The sequence below is a fragment of the Leptopilina heterotoma genome, unplaced genomic scaffold, assembly GCF_015476425.1.
Source record: "Leptopilina heterotoma isolate Lh14 unplaced genomic scaffold, ASM1547642v1 Lhet_279, whole genome shotgun sequence".
Classification (NCBI taxonomy): domain Eukaryota; kingdom Metazoa; phylum Arthropoda; class Insecta; order Hymenoptera; family Figitidae; genus Leptopilina; species Leptopilina heterotoma.
This window is the reverse complement of record NW_025110987.1, coordinates 631,403-648,866: the sequence shown is the minus strand read 5'-3', so window position 1 is coordinate 648,866 and position 17,464 is coordinate 631,403. Positions and strand designations below refer to the sequence as shown.

General features: G+C 30.1%; 1 protein-coding gene across 7 annotated transcripts in view; it reads right to left on the bottom strand.

Annotated features, from left to right (window-relative positions):
- The window catches only part of LOC122504124 (gamma-aminobutyric acid type B receptor subunit 1), a 483,822-nt gene that overhangs the window by 216,791 nt on the left and 249,567 nt on the right, over window positions 1–17,464 (bottom strand). For all 7 annotated transcript variants that reach the window (XR_006301807.1, XM_043615051.1, XM_043615049.1 and 4 more), the window contains 2 exons: window positions 10,008–10,300; window positions 8,831–9,074 (listed from right to left, as the gene is read on the bottom strand). Coding sequence is in view for 6 of the 7 variants with exons in the window: in XM_043615051.1 (XP_043470986.1) it covers window positions 8,831–9,074; window positions 10,008–10,300 (537 nt within the window). In the remaining variant the exon portion in view is untranslated. The remainder of the gene's footprint in view (window positions 1–8,830; window positions 9,075–10,007; window positions 10,301–17,464) is intronic.

Here is a 17,464-nt window from a genome sequence, read left to right as displayed (position 1 = left end):
ATTATTACAAAAAAGACTCTTGCTTACTGATATTAAAGTAATGCATACAGAATTTAAGGAAAAATATCCTGATTTGCCGATTGTCATGTCAAAGTTTGCTGCTTTGAGACCAAAAAATTCTGTTTGTGCGGGATCGGCTGGCACTCATAGCGTTTGCGTCTGCTTAATTCATCAAAAATTTTAATTAATGTCTGATGCGTTAAATTTTGAAAAATTGGCACCTGATTCAGAGCTTTTAATTTAAAATTATAAAGATTGTTTTAATTTTGTTTTATGGGAGCGTTCATAAATTATGTCACGCAATTTTCCGGGATTTTAGACCCCCCCCTCTCCCTGTCACGCAATTTCACATGTAAAAATACATTGTGTCACGTTTAGTAGAGACCTCCCCCCTACCTCAAAAACGTGACATCATTTGTGAACGCTCCCTATGTAAAAATCCTCACCCGTCTTCTTTTCTCTTAGAGTGCACCTCATGTCCTGGTATTGAAACTTTTTTAAATATAGTGTCAACTGCTTTAGAAGCTAATAAAATTAGTGATATTATTTGTAGTTCTTGGCAATCGACTGATAGGTGTATTATGAAAAAAATTTTTTTTTTTCTTCAGAAGATTTTATAAGCGAAATGTCCACTCAGTTTAAGAAACTTTTACCGCATCATTTTATTGCTAAAAGACAGTCAGAGTACCTACTTTCAGGAAAAGAAAAATAACCTTTAAGAAGGCGAAGTTATATTGCAGTGTGATTTTTCTGAAATCTATGCTTATGTTGCGCAGGATGCTGTGCAAGAATATCATTATAATAATGATCAATGCACAGTAAGTACATCCTGCAGTTTTCTATTACAAGGAAGAGAATGAAATAAAGAACCGTAGTATTGTATTATTGTCAGACTATACAACGCATGACACTGCAGCAGTGTACATATTACAGCAAACAGTAATACCGGAAATAAAAAAAGTATGCTTAAATGTCAAAAAAATATGGGTACTATTTTACTGACGAGGCTAAACAGCACTACTAAAATCGGTACCAAATAATAAATTTAATAAACCACGAAAAAGATTTCAACGCAATGGCTGAGTGGCATTTCCATGCAACTGCTCATGGGAAAGGAGCATGCGGTGGCGTTGAAGCAGTTTTAGAAAGAGAAGTAACACATGCCAGTTAACAACGTAAACCTCAAAACGCTATTTTGAATGCCATGAAGCTCTTTTTGATTGAGCAAAAATGCACATTAAATCGACTCAATTTTTTGTATACAAGACAGCAACACAAAAAAACGAAACGTTCGCTAAACAAGAGATTATCCCCGGCACCTTCTGTAACAAAAATCTAATCGGCACATTCTTTTATAGTTACACCACCAAATAAACTCAATGTTTAAGATACTCGAATGAATTTTTTAATTTATCACGCCATTTTTAATCAGCCATTTTGAACTTTTAAAACCATTTAAAGAGAGTTACTATCAATCAGCCCTTGCTAATAAATTAATTAAAACACCAAAAAATAAATAAACCTTCAATCAACCCTTTTTAGGGCTACAAAACAGCATTGTTTTGCAATATCGGATTAGCAATTTTGAATTTTGAAAAATTGACATCGGATTCGTCATCAGCGAACCCAACAACCCTCGAGTGACAAGTTTCAAGCGAATCCAATTTTTTTAGAAAATTATCCGCCATTTTGAATTTTAAAGAACTGACATCGAATTCGTCACCAGCGACCCCGAAAACCCCCAAGTGACTAGTTTCAAGCAAATCCAAAAATTTTCGAAAATTGTCCGCCATATTGTATCCGCCATTCTGAATTTTGTAAAACTGACATCAGATTCGTCATCAGCGACCCCGAAAACCCCCGAGTGACAAGTTTCAAGCGAATCTAAAAAATTTTTTCGAAAATGTCCGTCATATTGGATCCGACATTTTGAATTTTGAAAAACTGACATCGGATTCATCATCAGCGACCCCGAAAACCCCCAAGTGACTAGTTTCAAGCAAATCCAAAAATTTTTCGAAAAATGTCCGCCATATTGGATCCGCCATTTTAAATTTTAAAAACTGACATCAGATTCGTCATCAGCGACCCCGAAAACACCCGAGTGACAAGTTTCAAGCGAATCTAAAAAATTTTCGAAAAATGTCTTTCATATTGGATCCGACATTTTGAATTTTAAAACCTAAATTTAGATTCGTAATTAGCGACCACAAAAACATTTAAATATGTCATGAGTAATCATTTTTTAACCTTTTTTAAAAAATAATTGATAATTATATTTGCAAATTTTGGAATTTAGTGTCTTTTAGGTGACACAGTAATGACGGAATTTTCAATTTTGCCACTCTGCAATTGAAAGGGCATTAGTTTACGAGTATTTTGACATATTATGTGTTTATTTTCATCGCATAGAATTTTGGACAGAGCTTTGGTTTGGTTGACGTGGATCGCCCCTGGTATTTTTTGAAATAAATCGAAATAGGGGTAGCTTTGGGGTTGAAAGTTAGGCCTGAAATATTATTAAGGGAATGTTTAATGGTCCCAATAATGTTAAAACAATTTTTGAATAAAAATTTCCTATTTTTATAGATTTTTTGCAAGACAATTGGTTACCTTCTGTTTAAGGGTTGTTTTTACCCCTAAAAACCGTAAACGACTTGATCTCGAAAAACGGCCAGACACGGGCATCTTTTTTTGGCTCTAGTTTATGAAAATCCTTGTTTCGTTCATGTGTGCAAAATCGTGTCGAACTGTGTAATGTTTCTTTTGTTTAGTGGTTGGTTTTCATAAAGTAATTTTATATATTCTCACCCTAACAGAAGAATTTTCTAACGGGAGACAATTTTAATGAAAAGCATTTGTTTATTTGTTACAATAATTAAATTTTTATTATTAAGCATGTATTTCATAGAAACCACATATATCTCATGGATGTCCCTAGAATATACTATATCCCGTGGGATATAGCTGAGGTATCATTCTGGTCTGAGGGTAAAAACGTTTTGAATTTATATATAATTATACATTATAATTAGGGCTAGTAGGTTTTGCCATCAAATTGATGGTTCAAAAATTATGTTTAATTTTCCAAAACAAATGAGAAATTAAAAAATTCACAATTATGTTCAAGTTGTCAAACAAGTATCTCTCATTTGCACATTAAATGGAAAAAGATAGAGAAATTACCAATCACGGTTGCCTGTATTCATATTAGTAATATAGTATGATCAATTTACAAAGAAATATGGGTGTTCCAACTATACTTTTCTATTTATGTATTTCCATAAAAATTTTAATTATTACACTTTCCTTGCGAAAATTAAAGGATTAAAGTAGGCAACCACACTTTATTTGCTTATAAGTACCAGAAAAACATTTTTTAAAATAATAAAATAAAATTAACACTAAAATATCAGTTTTAACCCATCACACAAATTAAGGTATCGCATCCCCTGTAATCTGAGACAAAAGTTTGTAGCCTCGGAATACTATTTAACGCACTATACTTTCACCCTCTCGTTCTTATACTTTTAGCACAACCTGTTTCCTTTACTACAAATACAGTCGTACATGTACCGTATCACAGTGGTGGGGGTACTAAATAACGACAAATAACGTCATAAAATGGAAGCTTTAATAATTTTAAAAAACGAGACGATAAACTATAAATTCTTTTGTATATTGTGATTAAAAATATATTTGTGTATTATATATTAGTTTTTGTAAAAAAAATCTAAACAATTTATAATTATATTCATGAAAATATACTTCTTCCCCAAACATTACTTATGTTTTACATGCAGCAAATGCAACTTTGATAGCAAGTATCTCTGGTTTTGTGAGGTGAAAATTCTTTTAATTTTTCAAATATTTCAAGAATGATGATAAGAACGTATGGTCAAACTTTTTTAAAAATCTATAGAAAAGTGTTTAGAGGATGTGATACCTTAAACTGTTTTACAATGTTAGAAGCACGAACCCTGAGGACGAACCAGTAGGGCGATTATATATATACATTTATATTCAATTCATGGAAAAAATAATTAAATGAAATCCTATATTATATTTTTTACATAGTTATTCTTGCAAAAAATATTTAACTATTCTTAAGAGTGTTGGAACAAGAAAGGTATTTAAAAATAGCTGTTAAAATTTATACTTTCTTTTAAAAACGAATTTTTATCATAATTGAAACATTGATCGTAACTTGTAAATAATGAGCCGGAATCCTGAACATTTTTACTTTAAATTGCGCCCAGGAAATTATAGATATTTGTTAACATAATACAACAATAGGAAGTAAACTGAAAGATTTTTATGTGCCCGTTGGGTTCTGACGTCTGGCGATGTGTTTTTTATAACTCGTTTGTTTACATCTTTCTTGTGTGCTTCTACTTTATTTCCTATAATTCTATCCATGAATAAATGTTCAGTTTCTTGGACGAAAATAAAAGTACAAACATTTAAAAATCCGGTTGATTCCTTTGAATGTTGCGATAATTGTTTAAATTGTGAAAAAAGTTCGTTTAAAAATTGTAACTTTTAACAGACATTTTTAAATAGGGTAATGTCACCTTGAGTGGACCGCCTTAGCTTTTTTCGAAAAAATTCTATATGAAAGCAAATTAATCGGAGGTTTCTATTCCAAGCTTTAGTTAAGATACCTAGATAAGTGTTTATACCATAATAGATTTGATTTTTTTTTATTTGGAAGAAAAAATTGACTTTAAAAAAATTTAATTTTTAAGGAATGGAAAAAGTGTAACCTTGAGTGGACCACTCCTAAAAAATTGCGAAAGTTATTCTAAATTCTTTAATGTATTTAATATTTCTGATATATTAATACAAAATTTAGGCTTATGCAGCTTCAGACCATGTTTGTGTCGCAATGTTTGCAAGTCGAACCATTTTTAATAATTTTGGCACATATCACATCAATATCACAAAAAAATTATTTAAGAACATAAAACATAGTTTCAAACCAATTTAATGTCAATTTATATCCAAAAAATGGTAAACTGACATTAAAAATGGAAAAAACAGGTAATCCACTCATGGTTACAAACAGTGGTCCACTCATGGTGACATGCAACTTTTCATGGCAGCCACCACAACTTTTTTAGTCAAAATTATCACTTAATTAAACTTAGACAATCAATTTTAATGTTTAAAGTAGAAGGAAAAAATAAGTAACTATTTAAAACTTAAATTTTACACTATTTTTACACTTCTGAATCACTTAACTTATTGTAAGAGGGACTTTTTCTTGGTTTGTGATCTTAAAAACGCGTTACATCAAACGGTAACGTATATGTTTATCGCGGAACTTAATTTCTTACGGTTTCTAAGTGCGGTGCTGCTATTCGCACTATTTACTTCACGTTTCCGCTGTCAGATAACTTAAAAGCTAAGGCGGTCCACTTAAGGTGACATTACCCTACCTATTTTGTTCCGACACCCTTAAGATTATGTCATTCAATGGTCACGTGCCTCATAAGACAATAATGTTAAAAACATATTAAATTACAGTTGTCTCAAACCAAATTTTAACCAAAATTCAAAACAAGATTCTACTAACATTATAAAAAAAAATTGAAAGGACTATTTTAAAGGTTCTGAAATTTAAAAAAAGATAAGTTTAGAAGTTAATAATAGTATTATTACTAGTTTACATAATAAGCATCGTATTACACCTTAAAAGAAAAAACTTTTGTATGGAAATTAAATTTTGTATATCACAAAATGGTTCTTAAAAGAAAATCCTGAAGTCTTTTTACCCATTCTGATAAAGGAAATATTTTAGTTCAAAAATGATGAAACCTCTAAGTATTGACTGTGACAAAATTTTATATTATATAAAAAATTAAGAATTGTCTGATATTCTTGCTGCCACACATTCTGCGATTCGACATGGAGGAAAGAATCGTATGGAGTACGAGCCTACATAAACTGTCAGATTCAAAAGTATTGCTTTGTATTGGCGCCGAGGTGTTGTGAATTACGTTATTCGACAAATACGCATTGGAACCAAATTAATACTTTTTAATGCGATAGTTCATATTGCTTCGAATGCGCTTAAATGGGATTGTATACAAATTAAATTTCTCAATAAATATGAATACTATTTAATACAGTTTATTGGTTTCGCTTGAATGCAATTTAATACACCAAAATATTAAAAGAATGGTTAATACTTTCTACTACTTTTTAATGAGAGACTTTCTATTACTTTGGGCAGAAAACGCGATTAAATCGTATTTAAACTGTCAATACAGTTTAATACTTTTCAATGCGACTTTTTTTGTAGGGAGGGCAAGAAATTATATTGCAATGTCACAAGAATATGCAATAGATATGCATTCACAAGAACATAACGGCTTTCGTTTTATTATGGTCTATCTGGACCATTTAACGAAATTTGACAATGGACTGTAATCACGGAACTGCATACAGTGCATATAATCAATAAGTAAATATTCCTAATAGTAATGTATTTGAAAATCTCAATATACTGTTGTGTTTGGAAATAGGTCGTTCACTTTTAGAAGCAATTTTCCGTTGCTCAGCACAAGTCGGTATTATGTCGATTGCAATCCCCAATTTAGAAATTAATAACATTAACACAGAGGAGGATATCGAACGAATTTGTAAAGACAACGACGATACAACAAAGCATGTCCAATGTGACTCAACCGCCTCCTAAAATTGAGAATAATCCATAAGAAACACAACCTCAAGCGCTTCCGGAAATACGTCAAGATTTTAATGTGGAATTGTCTGCAGCTGATAATTATATTTAACTTAATAATAAAAATTAATAATAAATTTAGCTAATTTTATGTTTCATTAATATTTTTGCCATTAAATATATATTATTATAAATAATACAGTTACAATTTTTTTTAATTATAGAGAATAAAGTAAAGAAACGACTTCGTGAAAATCGAGCAAGTGTAAGAGAACATTTAGGTTTTAGGAAAACAAGCATAAAAAATGTTAAAGTTTTGTTTGCAAAGTTTAGTGCCATTAGCAATCGGATCTACGGTCAGAATCCCCATTTCCGATGTCGACAGGACAAGAGGAGTAGCACGAAATGTTTTGTCAGCTGTTATAGAGATTGATAATGACTATTATACTCTGGGTAAGTAACACTTGTGATTTACTAATTTTATATAATGCCCTTGCTTTTTCTAATTATGCATTTTTTTAGGAAACGAACATGGCACACTAAATAGAAAATTCGTGCAAAGTGAAATACATAAATGTGACAAAAATCTTATTGAATTCGAAAATGTTTCTGATGTAGAAATCACACTAAGAGAAGCTGATTCAAAAATCAGCGTATTTGGGGGTCGGGGATACGAGAGGTGTAATTGTGAAGCGGGATGTGCCCAAAGCAAGTGCAAGTGATTATTTTTTTAATAAAACATTTTGCATAAATAAATAAACCGAATAATAACAACTATTCAACAATTTCTACGTCATGACATTGTCTAAAAAAAGTGGGCATTATTGAGACATTCCCCAAGAATTAGTGGGCATTGTCAGACCTTGCCCGGCTCTTAAACATTGCTCGTACGATATGTGTTCGTACAATCGAAGGAAGAAAATAAAGAAAATGTCGACACAATATTTTGTATGTATAGGTTCTAAAATACATGTTAAATTAAAGTTAATAGTACTATAAAAGTTATCTGAAAGAATCCAGTCAAAGCGGAAAAAATAATTCCAAATTCGCCTTCAACAAGTTATTTAGGGGTTTTCGGTGATGTGATTTATGAAATTTTTCTGCTATATTGGATCAACCATTTAAAATTTTTTGTTATGCTTATAAGATTTTCTAGAGATGCAATTTCTTACACATTAGAGATACAATAAGCAAAGAACAATATCAGCCAAGACAAAAAAATTTTTTTTATAAAGAAGCACTGCATTCATGAAATTAAAACAAATCTTGTGCACCTTAAATAAGTATTAACGAAATGCTAATTGGCAGAGATTTTGGTATTGTGTAGGAAATATGCTTTTTTCTGATTTCTTAAAATTAATAATTTTATAGTCAAAAGTTTCTTATTGTGGAACAAATTTATAAAATTCTTCATTGTCAATTTCCCAATATAAAATAGGAAATATGATTAACATTAATATTATCTGAAATAGTGATTTTTATTTTTATTGTACTGGATAAGACTATATATATATATTTTATAATTTTGAAATAGGTATTCAAACATTATCTTCTATGACGCTAGAACCTGGTGATGTGAACATGTATACATCAATGCACAATATGTATTATTGGAATACATAAAGTGAGTTGTTATTATTATTGTATTTTATTCTGACATGTGAAAGTTTCTACTTGGGTATAAATATTAAAAATTGTTTTTTTTATTAATTTACAAAGGAAATTAAGATTCTTAATTGTCACAAAGATCAGCGTAAACAAATGTCTGCTTTTGTTTCCTTGTTGCTCACAATATTTTTTATTTCAAATGCACAAAAGAGATGATTTCAGATAGCAGACGATAGGGAGTCATTCACTTGTTCGACTTGTGTAAATATGTTATTTATTTTATTCCACTGGCGAAAATAGCGCATGGGACCCTTTGTTATTTTTGCACTTATGCTAAAATGCCCGCCATTTTCATACGGTGGAACAATTGACTGACTTTACTCCCCGTCGTCATATATTAAAAAACGCCATTTTTGTGCTATTAGGATAAAAAAAGCATTTGCCCTGGTTCAATTTATTTATGACACCTTTTCTGTTAACTATTAACAAACAAAAATTTTTAAATTAAGTTTAATTGAAATGAAAAAATTATACCTTTGCTTGGTCAGCTTTCGTTTTCGTTGTTAATCGATGTACTCTCCAAACTTTGCTGAACATTGCTCCAAATGCTAGAGTAAATCCAACTGATAATATCCAAGCTCTTGCCTGACAAATTTTGGGATATTGCCAAGGCTCCATAAATCTACCATCGATACCCAATAAAAAAACTGAGATAAAACATGCAATAACTCCGACCAGCATTATGGTATTACACACTGGGTGGGAAGACATTATCACTCTGTAAAAGCATAATGATATATTTGTTATATTAAATTGCTTAGTAATTAAAAGTTGTTTTATCAAATTTGTTTCTATTAAATAATTCTCTTAGTGTTTAATTAGGTTTGTATTAATCCTTTCACAGCAAAAACATGGACTTAGAACATTCTATGAATATCCCAGTAAAAAAAGAATTATTAGACAAGGGAAAAGGCGAAATGGACAAACGGCTTGTCCAATTCGCTTTACTGCATTTGTCGAATTGGACTAATTGTTTAATTATCCTGAAAATTCTCTGGAATTTAAAATAGAAGAATTTTGCTTTAGTAGTGTTAAGAACTAAACGAAGTAGATAAATGTACATTAAAAAAGTAAGAATTATGAAAAGTTCTACTTTATCTACAGTGGATGTATATCCGTACTGATATTTGTACCTATATAATAAATTACTTTTTTTCACGTTTATTATAAACAAGAACTGTTACTAGAACTGTACAGCGAAGCACATTCAACATTTTTATAGGGATTTTACTATATACTATTATTTTTCTTATTTTCCTCTTATTGTAGAAATTTTCATACTTTTTTAATGTACATTTATCTATTTCGTTTAGTTCTTAACACTACTTAAGCAAAATTCTTCTTTTTTAAAGCCCAGAAAAATTTCAGGATAATTGGACCTATAATAAAGGCTAATTAAACATCCAATTCAATAAGCTAAATGCAGCCGTCTGTTCAATTCGCCTTTTCGCTTGTCTAATAATTGTTTTTTTACTGGGATGGAGTCTGGCTTAAAAAGATATCCAAAGAATATCTTTATTACGTCCTGGGATTTCTGAGTGAGTTCTTTTAGATATTCTGAGTAATATGTTGTTGTGAGGAATGCTTATTTCAACAAATACTTAAAGCTATTACTTTGATTTGGGAAATTAAAAAGAAAGTTCTCAGTTACCTTCTATATCTATTACATATATTGAAAATGATAAGTAATAAGGCGACGACAATGCCAACCGATGAAATAGTAGACATGCATATAAAAAGAGGCAGAGAAACAGTTCTTAGAACGTTTTTTACGATTGTTCTATCCTGAGGAATTTTTCCACCAATCCACCTTTCTGCGTTTAACCATGTTAAATTATCCGCTTGTGTATCGTAGTAGCCTAATTTAACATACTTTCCGTCAATCATTTGTTCTATTTGAGTCAAGGCAATTCGATCTCCTTGAGAGCTAAAGGCGACATAACCCTGAAATCGTAAATTCATGCAAAAATTATTCCCCATTATGTAATTATAATTTGTATAATTTCAGTATTTATATACTTTAAACTTAAGAAGTAAATAATATAAACTTGCTAAAATATCACACGGGTGTAACTTTATAAAAAATATACAAATTTTTAAACATCTTTAAAGAAAATATTTGAGTTTTTGGTAAGAAATTGTGACGAAAAAATAGTTATTGTGCAATTTTTTACTTATTTATAAAATAATAAGTTTTCTTAAAACATAGTGATAAAGAAATATAAATGATGCAAATTCATTCACTTTAAAAAAACATTTAAAATCATTTATTGACGGGTTAGTGGAAAACAGTACTATTTCAGAAAATAGATGAAAAAGGTACTAATTCCTGTGATATAAGTGTCCCGAGAAAACTTTTCTTACAAGCTACATCTTAATTTACTACGTTTTGCGTCTACCGAACGGCTTGAAATTAGAAGTACTGAACAATTCCATATTAAATGGAACTTTTAATAAAAAGTTTTCCGAATGAGGTATCGGAGTCAAAATTTGCTGACTTGACAAAATGTCATGAGCTTCTGCTTTTGAAAGTGGAAGTGGATGAGGAAGAATTCTGCAGCGTGCGTTGTACATGCTGTTTTTCCCTTTTTGCGTATCGCCTTTTGTTGACGAAAATTATCATTCACAGCAGTGTAAACTTTACACAAACAATATCGTTTTACACAATCCCACCTAATTTCACCGTTATGCATTTCTTTTTTTTATAAAATGTAAATTTACTATCAACAAGCAATAATAATTGATGATCACAAGCCACGGAGTCTCACCACCGTAATTTACCATCGGTTAGTGTGATGATTATAAAAGGTACCAATTCTCCCGCAAAGGATATTTTTTATAATGCCTTGTTAAGGAAAAACTTATGTAAATCATAATTTTGAAAAATTTAGTTTTTAGTACCATACCCTGGGGCTATTAGGAACAAAACTCTGTTTTCGGATGGGGTTGATGCTATCGGCGCCGTGTATCGATAAATTGTGTTACTTGCTTTTAAAAAATTGTTGCTGCGGTAACTGGCAATACTATTCAATGCAATAGTTGTGACTATTAATTATTTTGTAAACAGTAGTAGCTTGTAAGTGACTTAATGTTTTTTAGTGCAGTTTCAAACGTAGCAAAAGTTTGGTAACCGAGGTAAGTTGTTCCTGTCTTAACTTCTCAAAGTGATTGTTCTTTATAAAAGGGATTTCTTATGGGAAACTTTATTGAGTTTACTAAGTAATAAATATGTTCATTTCGTATTTACAGTAAAATTTATGAGGCAAAAACCAAATTCACAAACGGCGGGGCTATAAGGGCAAATACATGGAACCGTGTGATTTCATGTTACTCCTCATTTAAACAATTTTTTTTAACATTATATAATTTTTTTTAATGTCAATGTCTCTTAGATAACATATAAAACAGAATAGTCAAATAAAACCATAATTTGTATAATCTTCATGTAAAATAAATAGTCATATGTGTACTTAAAAAATTAAATTTGATTTGTTACTTTGGGCTTCTCTTCGACTTAAACGTGTATAACTTTTTCAGCGTAAATTAAAATCGTCCAAGAAAAGCTGTAAATAATTTTTCTAATATTTTAAAATCTATTCCACGTCAAAAGAAATATGTGCTCCTTTATTAAAACTAAATGGCAGCAATTCAAGCAATGTTACTCCCATTTTTCAGTAACAGGAAGTCCAAGGTTTTCTTCATTTTGTGCTTTCAGCGGTAATGCAATTCTAATTTTTTTGAAAGAGCTTATTCCTTATGAAAAAATTAATAAATTTGGACCTTACTTAACCGTGTGCCTTTAAAAATAAAGATAATAAAACAATAATTATGTCTACACCTTCAAACGTGAATGATTATAAATTTATACTTTTTTTAATGGCACACTTATAGCTTAAAAAATAATCAGTTGAAACTTTGTGTGAACGGTAAATATTATTATAAATATTCATGATTCTAAATGCTAAATATGTATTCCAATTAAAACATTTTAAAAATATTAAATATAAAAATGTTGTGGAATTTTCATCTTTAAAAGACTCGATCTTATAAGTGTGAATATATCAGTTTTCAATTATTGGAAGGTCGATATGTTTGTTTATATTCAGAAATGTCAATTTCTAGAAATACGGGTTAGAAAATATTTTTCACAATGGTAAGCAAATAATCTTTTGATTTTCAATTTAAAAAAGTTTTAAAAAGTAAAATGTTAAGAATATTTTATGAAAATAAAGATTTTGAATGGTTAAATACGTTATAATTTTATTGTTTGCACTTTAAAACTCGTAAAAGAAATATAAAATAAATACAAATAAACAATCATTCCTATTGAAGTAAATTATAAGAAATAAATAAAAATAGGTAAAAACATTTGTAAAAACTTTCTACTTAGAAAAATCGACTAGAATATAATTGATTATTATACATATTTCAGTTTTCTTCATTTGTTTTTTCAGTTCAAAAATGACATCTTGCCAATCAAAATTTCAATATACTTTTTTAATTACAATGCTTTCAGCAGTAAATAAAAATGATTCACGCACAGAAAATTTTGTTCTTGAATAAATTTCGAACATATATATCTAAAAATAAAAAGTGTGCTTGTAATTTAAAAATATTTATATTTTTATGTTTAAATCGCACGGTTCCGTGGATTCGCCCATATAAGCAACACAATTCTTTCTTCCGAATTGTGAAAATGTGTTGCCAAAACGTAAATTTTTAGAAATTTCTTTTGTTTTTAGGGTTCCGTACCCGGTAGGAACCCTATTAAAATGGTTACGAAAAATGACCACGTACCCCTTCCCCCCTAGCGCTAACAGTTTTTCATTTAGAGAGCTAAAGATTGGTACACGTATGTATTTTCACGCGTACATTACAGGAAAAATGTAGTGGAAATGATTAGAATTTGTCTTCATTGCGTTTTCAGCGAAAACCTAAAACCTTTTTTCAAATTTTTGATACTAATTATACGTATGCTAGTTCTCACAATTCTTAGTCTAGTGGACTAGCGTTGGGTAATTTTATTTATTTTTACGTGTAAATTATGGAAAAAATACAGAGAAAAGGATTGGAGTTGATCTTTAAATTTTTTTTAGATTTTACCCCTCTGACGCTCATAATTCTTGGCTTAGTGGACTGCAGTTTTGTATTATTTATGTACTTTCATGTGTAGATTTTAGTAATAATATAGCAAACATATTTGGAGTTGATCTTTATTTATTTATTGTTTATACTCCTACCCTATTGGCCTTACGCACTTCGACAAGAGTCCCCGAGAAATACTTTTTTTTTGGATTAAGCATAACCATTCTACATAAATTTTCTATATATTAACCTAATTTGCGTCTACAGCCGACTTTTATTAGGAGTACTCGCATTGCGCCTGGAACACCCGTCAATGGGTTTTCTCGCCAGAGAAGAGGGAAACTGTAGAAAACCTCTCTGAGTACAACCGGTTTATCGACAGTCGAGTTCTAATGGTGTGTACCGGACAATAATAATCGACGGTGCACATCATTATACCTCGACGTCAAACCTCCCGCTCAGATTGTCTCACGTGCCGGAAAAATACCAAGCCAAGTGGGCGCGAACCAAGGATACTTATACCCTTGGTCCTTGACCGCTAACGCCAGGCATCTATCCGACTGAGCTAATCTGTCGGTTGGAATTGATCTTTATATGGTTCTCAACAAGTAAATTGATATTATTGAAAATTTAGTGAAAAGAGTGTACTCATCCCTGGTAGATACAATTCTTGACCTAGTGGACTTCAGATTTATATATATTCGTATATATTTTTATATTTAGACTTCAAGAAAAATTCAGTACCAGTTTACGGTATTATTCAACGCAGAAAGGAAAATTGCATTTAACTGCACTAACAAAAATTTAAAATATTAATTAATTACTAAAAAAATTGATGATAAAAAATCACGGGTAGTAAGAAAACTGCAGAAATCCTTGAATAAAAACTTACATTAATAGTTTTTGTGCTAAGAAAATCATACGAATCAACGAGCACGGTTATGAAATACGTCGAAAAAAATTACACAAGTTGATTTGCGTTTTTCCCCATTTCTTAATTGTAGCCAACTAATACCCTCTCTTTAGAAACAAAAAGATCATATTTCCCTTGTTCGGACCTCTAGTTTTAAGAATAAAAATAAACTAATTTTCATTTATTCTGATTGAGTAGGTGTAAACGGCTTCAGACTTTGTTTTTTATATTTTTGTTTTCAATTATACACAATCTTCAACAGTTTTTTGAGATTTCTGAGAGATAATTAAGAAAGTGTCCATCTTGAGGCCACTTTTTTAAATAAAAAATTTTAACAATTTTCAAAAATACTTTAAAAACTTTGTGGGTTCAAAATAAAGGATTTTTTCTGTTGTCTAAAGATGCCTAATATACTGTACTTTTATTCAGTATATTACAATTTAACATCTTATTGGGTTCGGGTTCTATAGCATTAAATCGAAACCATGTCCATATTTGGGCCTTTTTCCCTAGATTTACTCTAACACGTCTTTCAAAACGGAGTTTCCAATATGTCGAAAAGAAATAAAACAAGTTGTGAATCTAGATTTTAATTACATTAACATTTTGTTTCCTCTTTACGATCAGCAAAAAAATTTGCTTCCTCGTGGAGGAAGCATTAACGACAAGTATATTTTATCAGGCATTTAGCTTAATTTCTAGACATTAGGCTAAATTTAAGCAAATAGAAGAATCCACGTGTGGAGGACGCGCATTCCTTTATCTGCCTGGATTCAATTAGTGATTAAGCTTGTTGCCTATAGGCAAGAAGCTGACTGCCTAAAGTGTTTTTGGCACTTATAGAAGAGAAAGAATGATGACCGTATAAGAATCTATGACTGTATAAAGACAACCGGCGGAGACCAAGGACAGCAAAAAATATTAACGGGTTCCAGAGATATTTAAAAAAAAGTCAAATCGTGTGAAGCAAAATTTTCAATCATCGATTTCTCTAATTCGCCGTTGAGTTAGTTGCGTGGCTGAGAAAAAGGGTCAAAAATGAATTTTACTACTATTGGTGCAAAAAGTATAGTCAGTTGACTTTGAAGGCTTATAACTTGAGTAAAAAAAATCGTACAATATTGAGACAACTTGAAATCAGTAAATAATTTATTTCTACGTTAAGGGAACCCGCACCCGAAATTTCAACTATAACAGAATAGAATTGAAAAAATTTTGTATATTTTTTTTCTGACACTATTTTGATTCAGAAATAAGGTGAAAAAATCAAAAAAAAATTTCATGATTTTTTCGGAATTTAAAAAATTTCTTTCTTAAATTTTTTTTGTAACTTTTGACAAAATTAAAATTTTACAAACTCCATGCCCTTAAATATAAAATAGAGTGTAAGAAACTCATTATAACAAAAACCATGAAAAAATGATAAAATTTGTGAAAGAAGAAGCATTTTTTTATGTTATAAAAAAAAACTTATAAAAAACTTATAAAAAATGCTTCTTCTTTCACAAATCTTATTATTTTCTCATGGTTTTTGTTTTAATGAGTTTCTTACACTCCATTTTATAATTAAGGGCATGGATTTTGCAAAATTTTAATTTTGTCAAAAGTTACAAAAAAATTTTTTTTTTAATTTTTAAATTTCCGAAAAAATCATTAAATTTTTTTGTTTTTTTCACCTTATTTTTGAATAAAAATAGTGTCAGGAAAAAAATATAAAAACTTTTTCCAATTATATTCTATTATAGTTGAAATTTCAGGTGCGGGTCCTCTTAACCCTTTAAAGCCAAGCGGTTTCGATTGAAACGACTTTTCCCGTGTAGAAATTGCCATGTTATGGCCTACACAATGATCAAAAGATCTGGCCCCTATTTGGGCCATGATTAAATTTCTACACGGGTTGTGTTCTAACATTCATAACTTTGTCAAAAATTAATCAATTTTTCAGTTCTATACGCCAAAGATTCACAAATCTATATTACTTTTTAAAAAAAATTATAGTGCAATAATACTCTTATTATATTTCGACAGTTTGTATCATACCTCGATCGTGTCAACACCTTATTGACGTTGTCACTTGAAGTGACAAAATTTATTTATTTTTATTATAAACATGTTTTAATCATCTCTTTTAGAGGTAAATTAATTTACTTAAGAAAAATATCTCTTGTGATAATTTAAATTCTTTTAGTTAAAATTGTTCGTGCTAAAATTTATTATTATTTATATATAACAAACTTTGTTCTACAGCCTGAAGAGGTCAATGAAAAATTGACGAAACGTCGTGATAATAAAGACTATATGTCTTTTTAATTCATGTGTTTAGTGTTTTTTTGCTTTTTTATTTAAACAAAAAACCTTCACAATATTTGCTCCAAAACGGATCGACATATTAATTTTTTACAATCTTATAATTATAACTATATTGAAAAAAAATGTTTTTGCTAAGGGCTGTTAAAAAAATTAAAAATTGTTAAATTACTTCAAGTGAAGCTCATGAAAATGACTACTCGGGAGTTTATGGGATCGTTGATTACGAATCTGATGTTAGTTTTTCAAAATTCAAAATGGCGGATCGAATATGTCGGACGACTTTTTAAAATTTTCTTCCTATTAACTTAAAATTCGTTACTCGGGGGTTTGTGTGGTCGCTGATTACGCATTTGATGCTAGTTTTTCAAAATTCAAAATGGTAGATCCAATATGGCGGATAAAAATATTTAAAAATTGAGTTAGGTTCATGAAAATTACCACTTGCAGGTTTTTGGGGTCGCAGATTACGAATCTGATATTCGTTTTTTTAAATTCAAAATGGCGGACGGAACAAGATTTCGCACAAGGTATTTTTTTCTCACAATCACTTTTTCGTTTCTGACGATATTTTAGCGTTAGCAATTAGTTTCTTTCTGTAGTCGCCAATAGCGTCACTCGTTCGTTTCTAATTCTATTTTTCTGTTAGGCTTTTGTTTCTTGTTTGATTGTCAATGATAGCTTATCACTTGTTTTTGAATTAGGTTTTGTATTAGGCATTTCTTTTCTCCTACAGCCACCAAATCCTATAACCTGTTTATTTCTTACGATATTTATGCGTTAGAAATTTGTTTTTTATAATC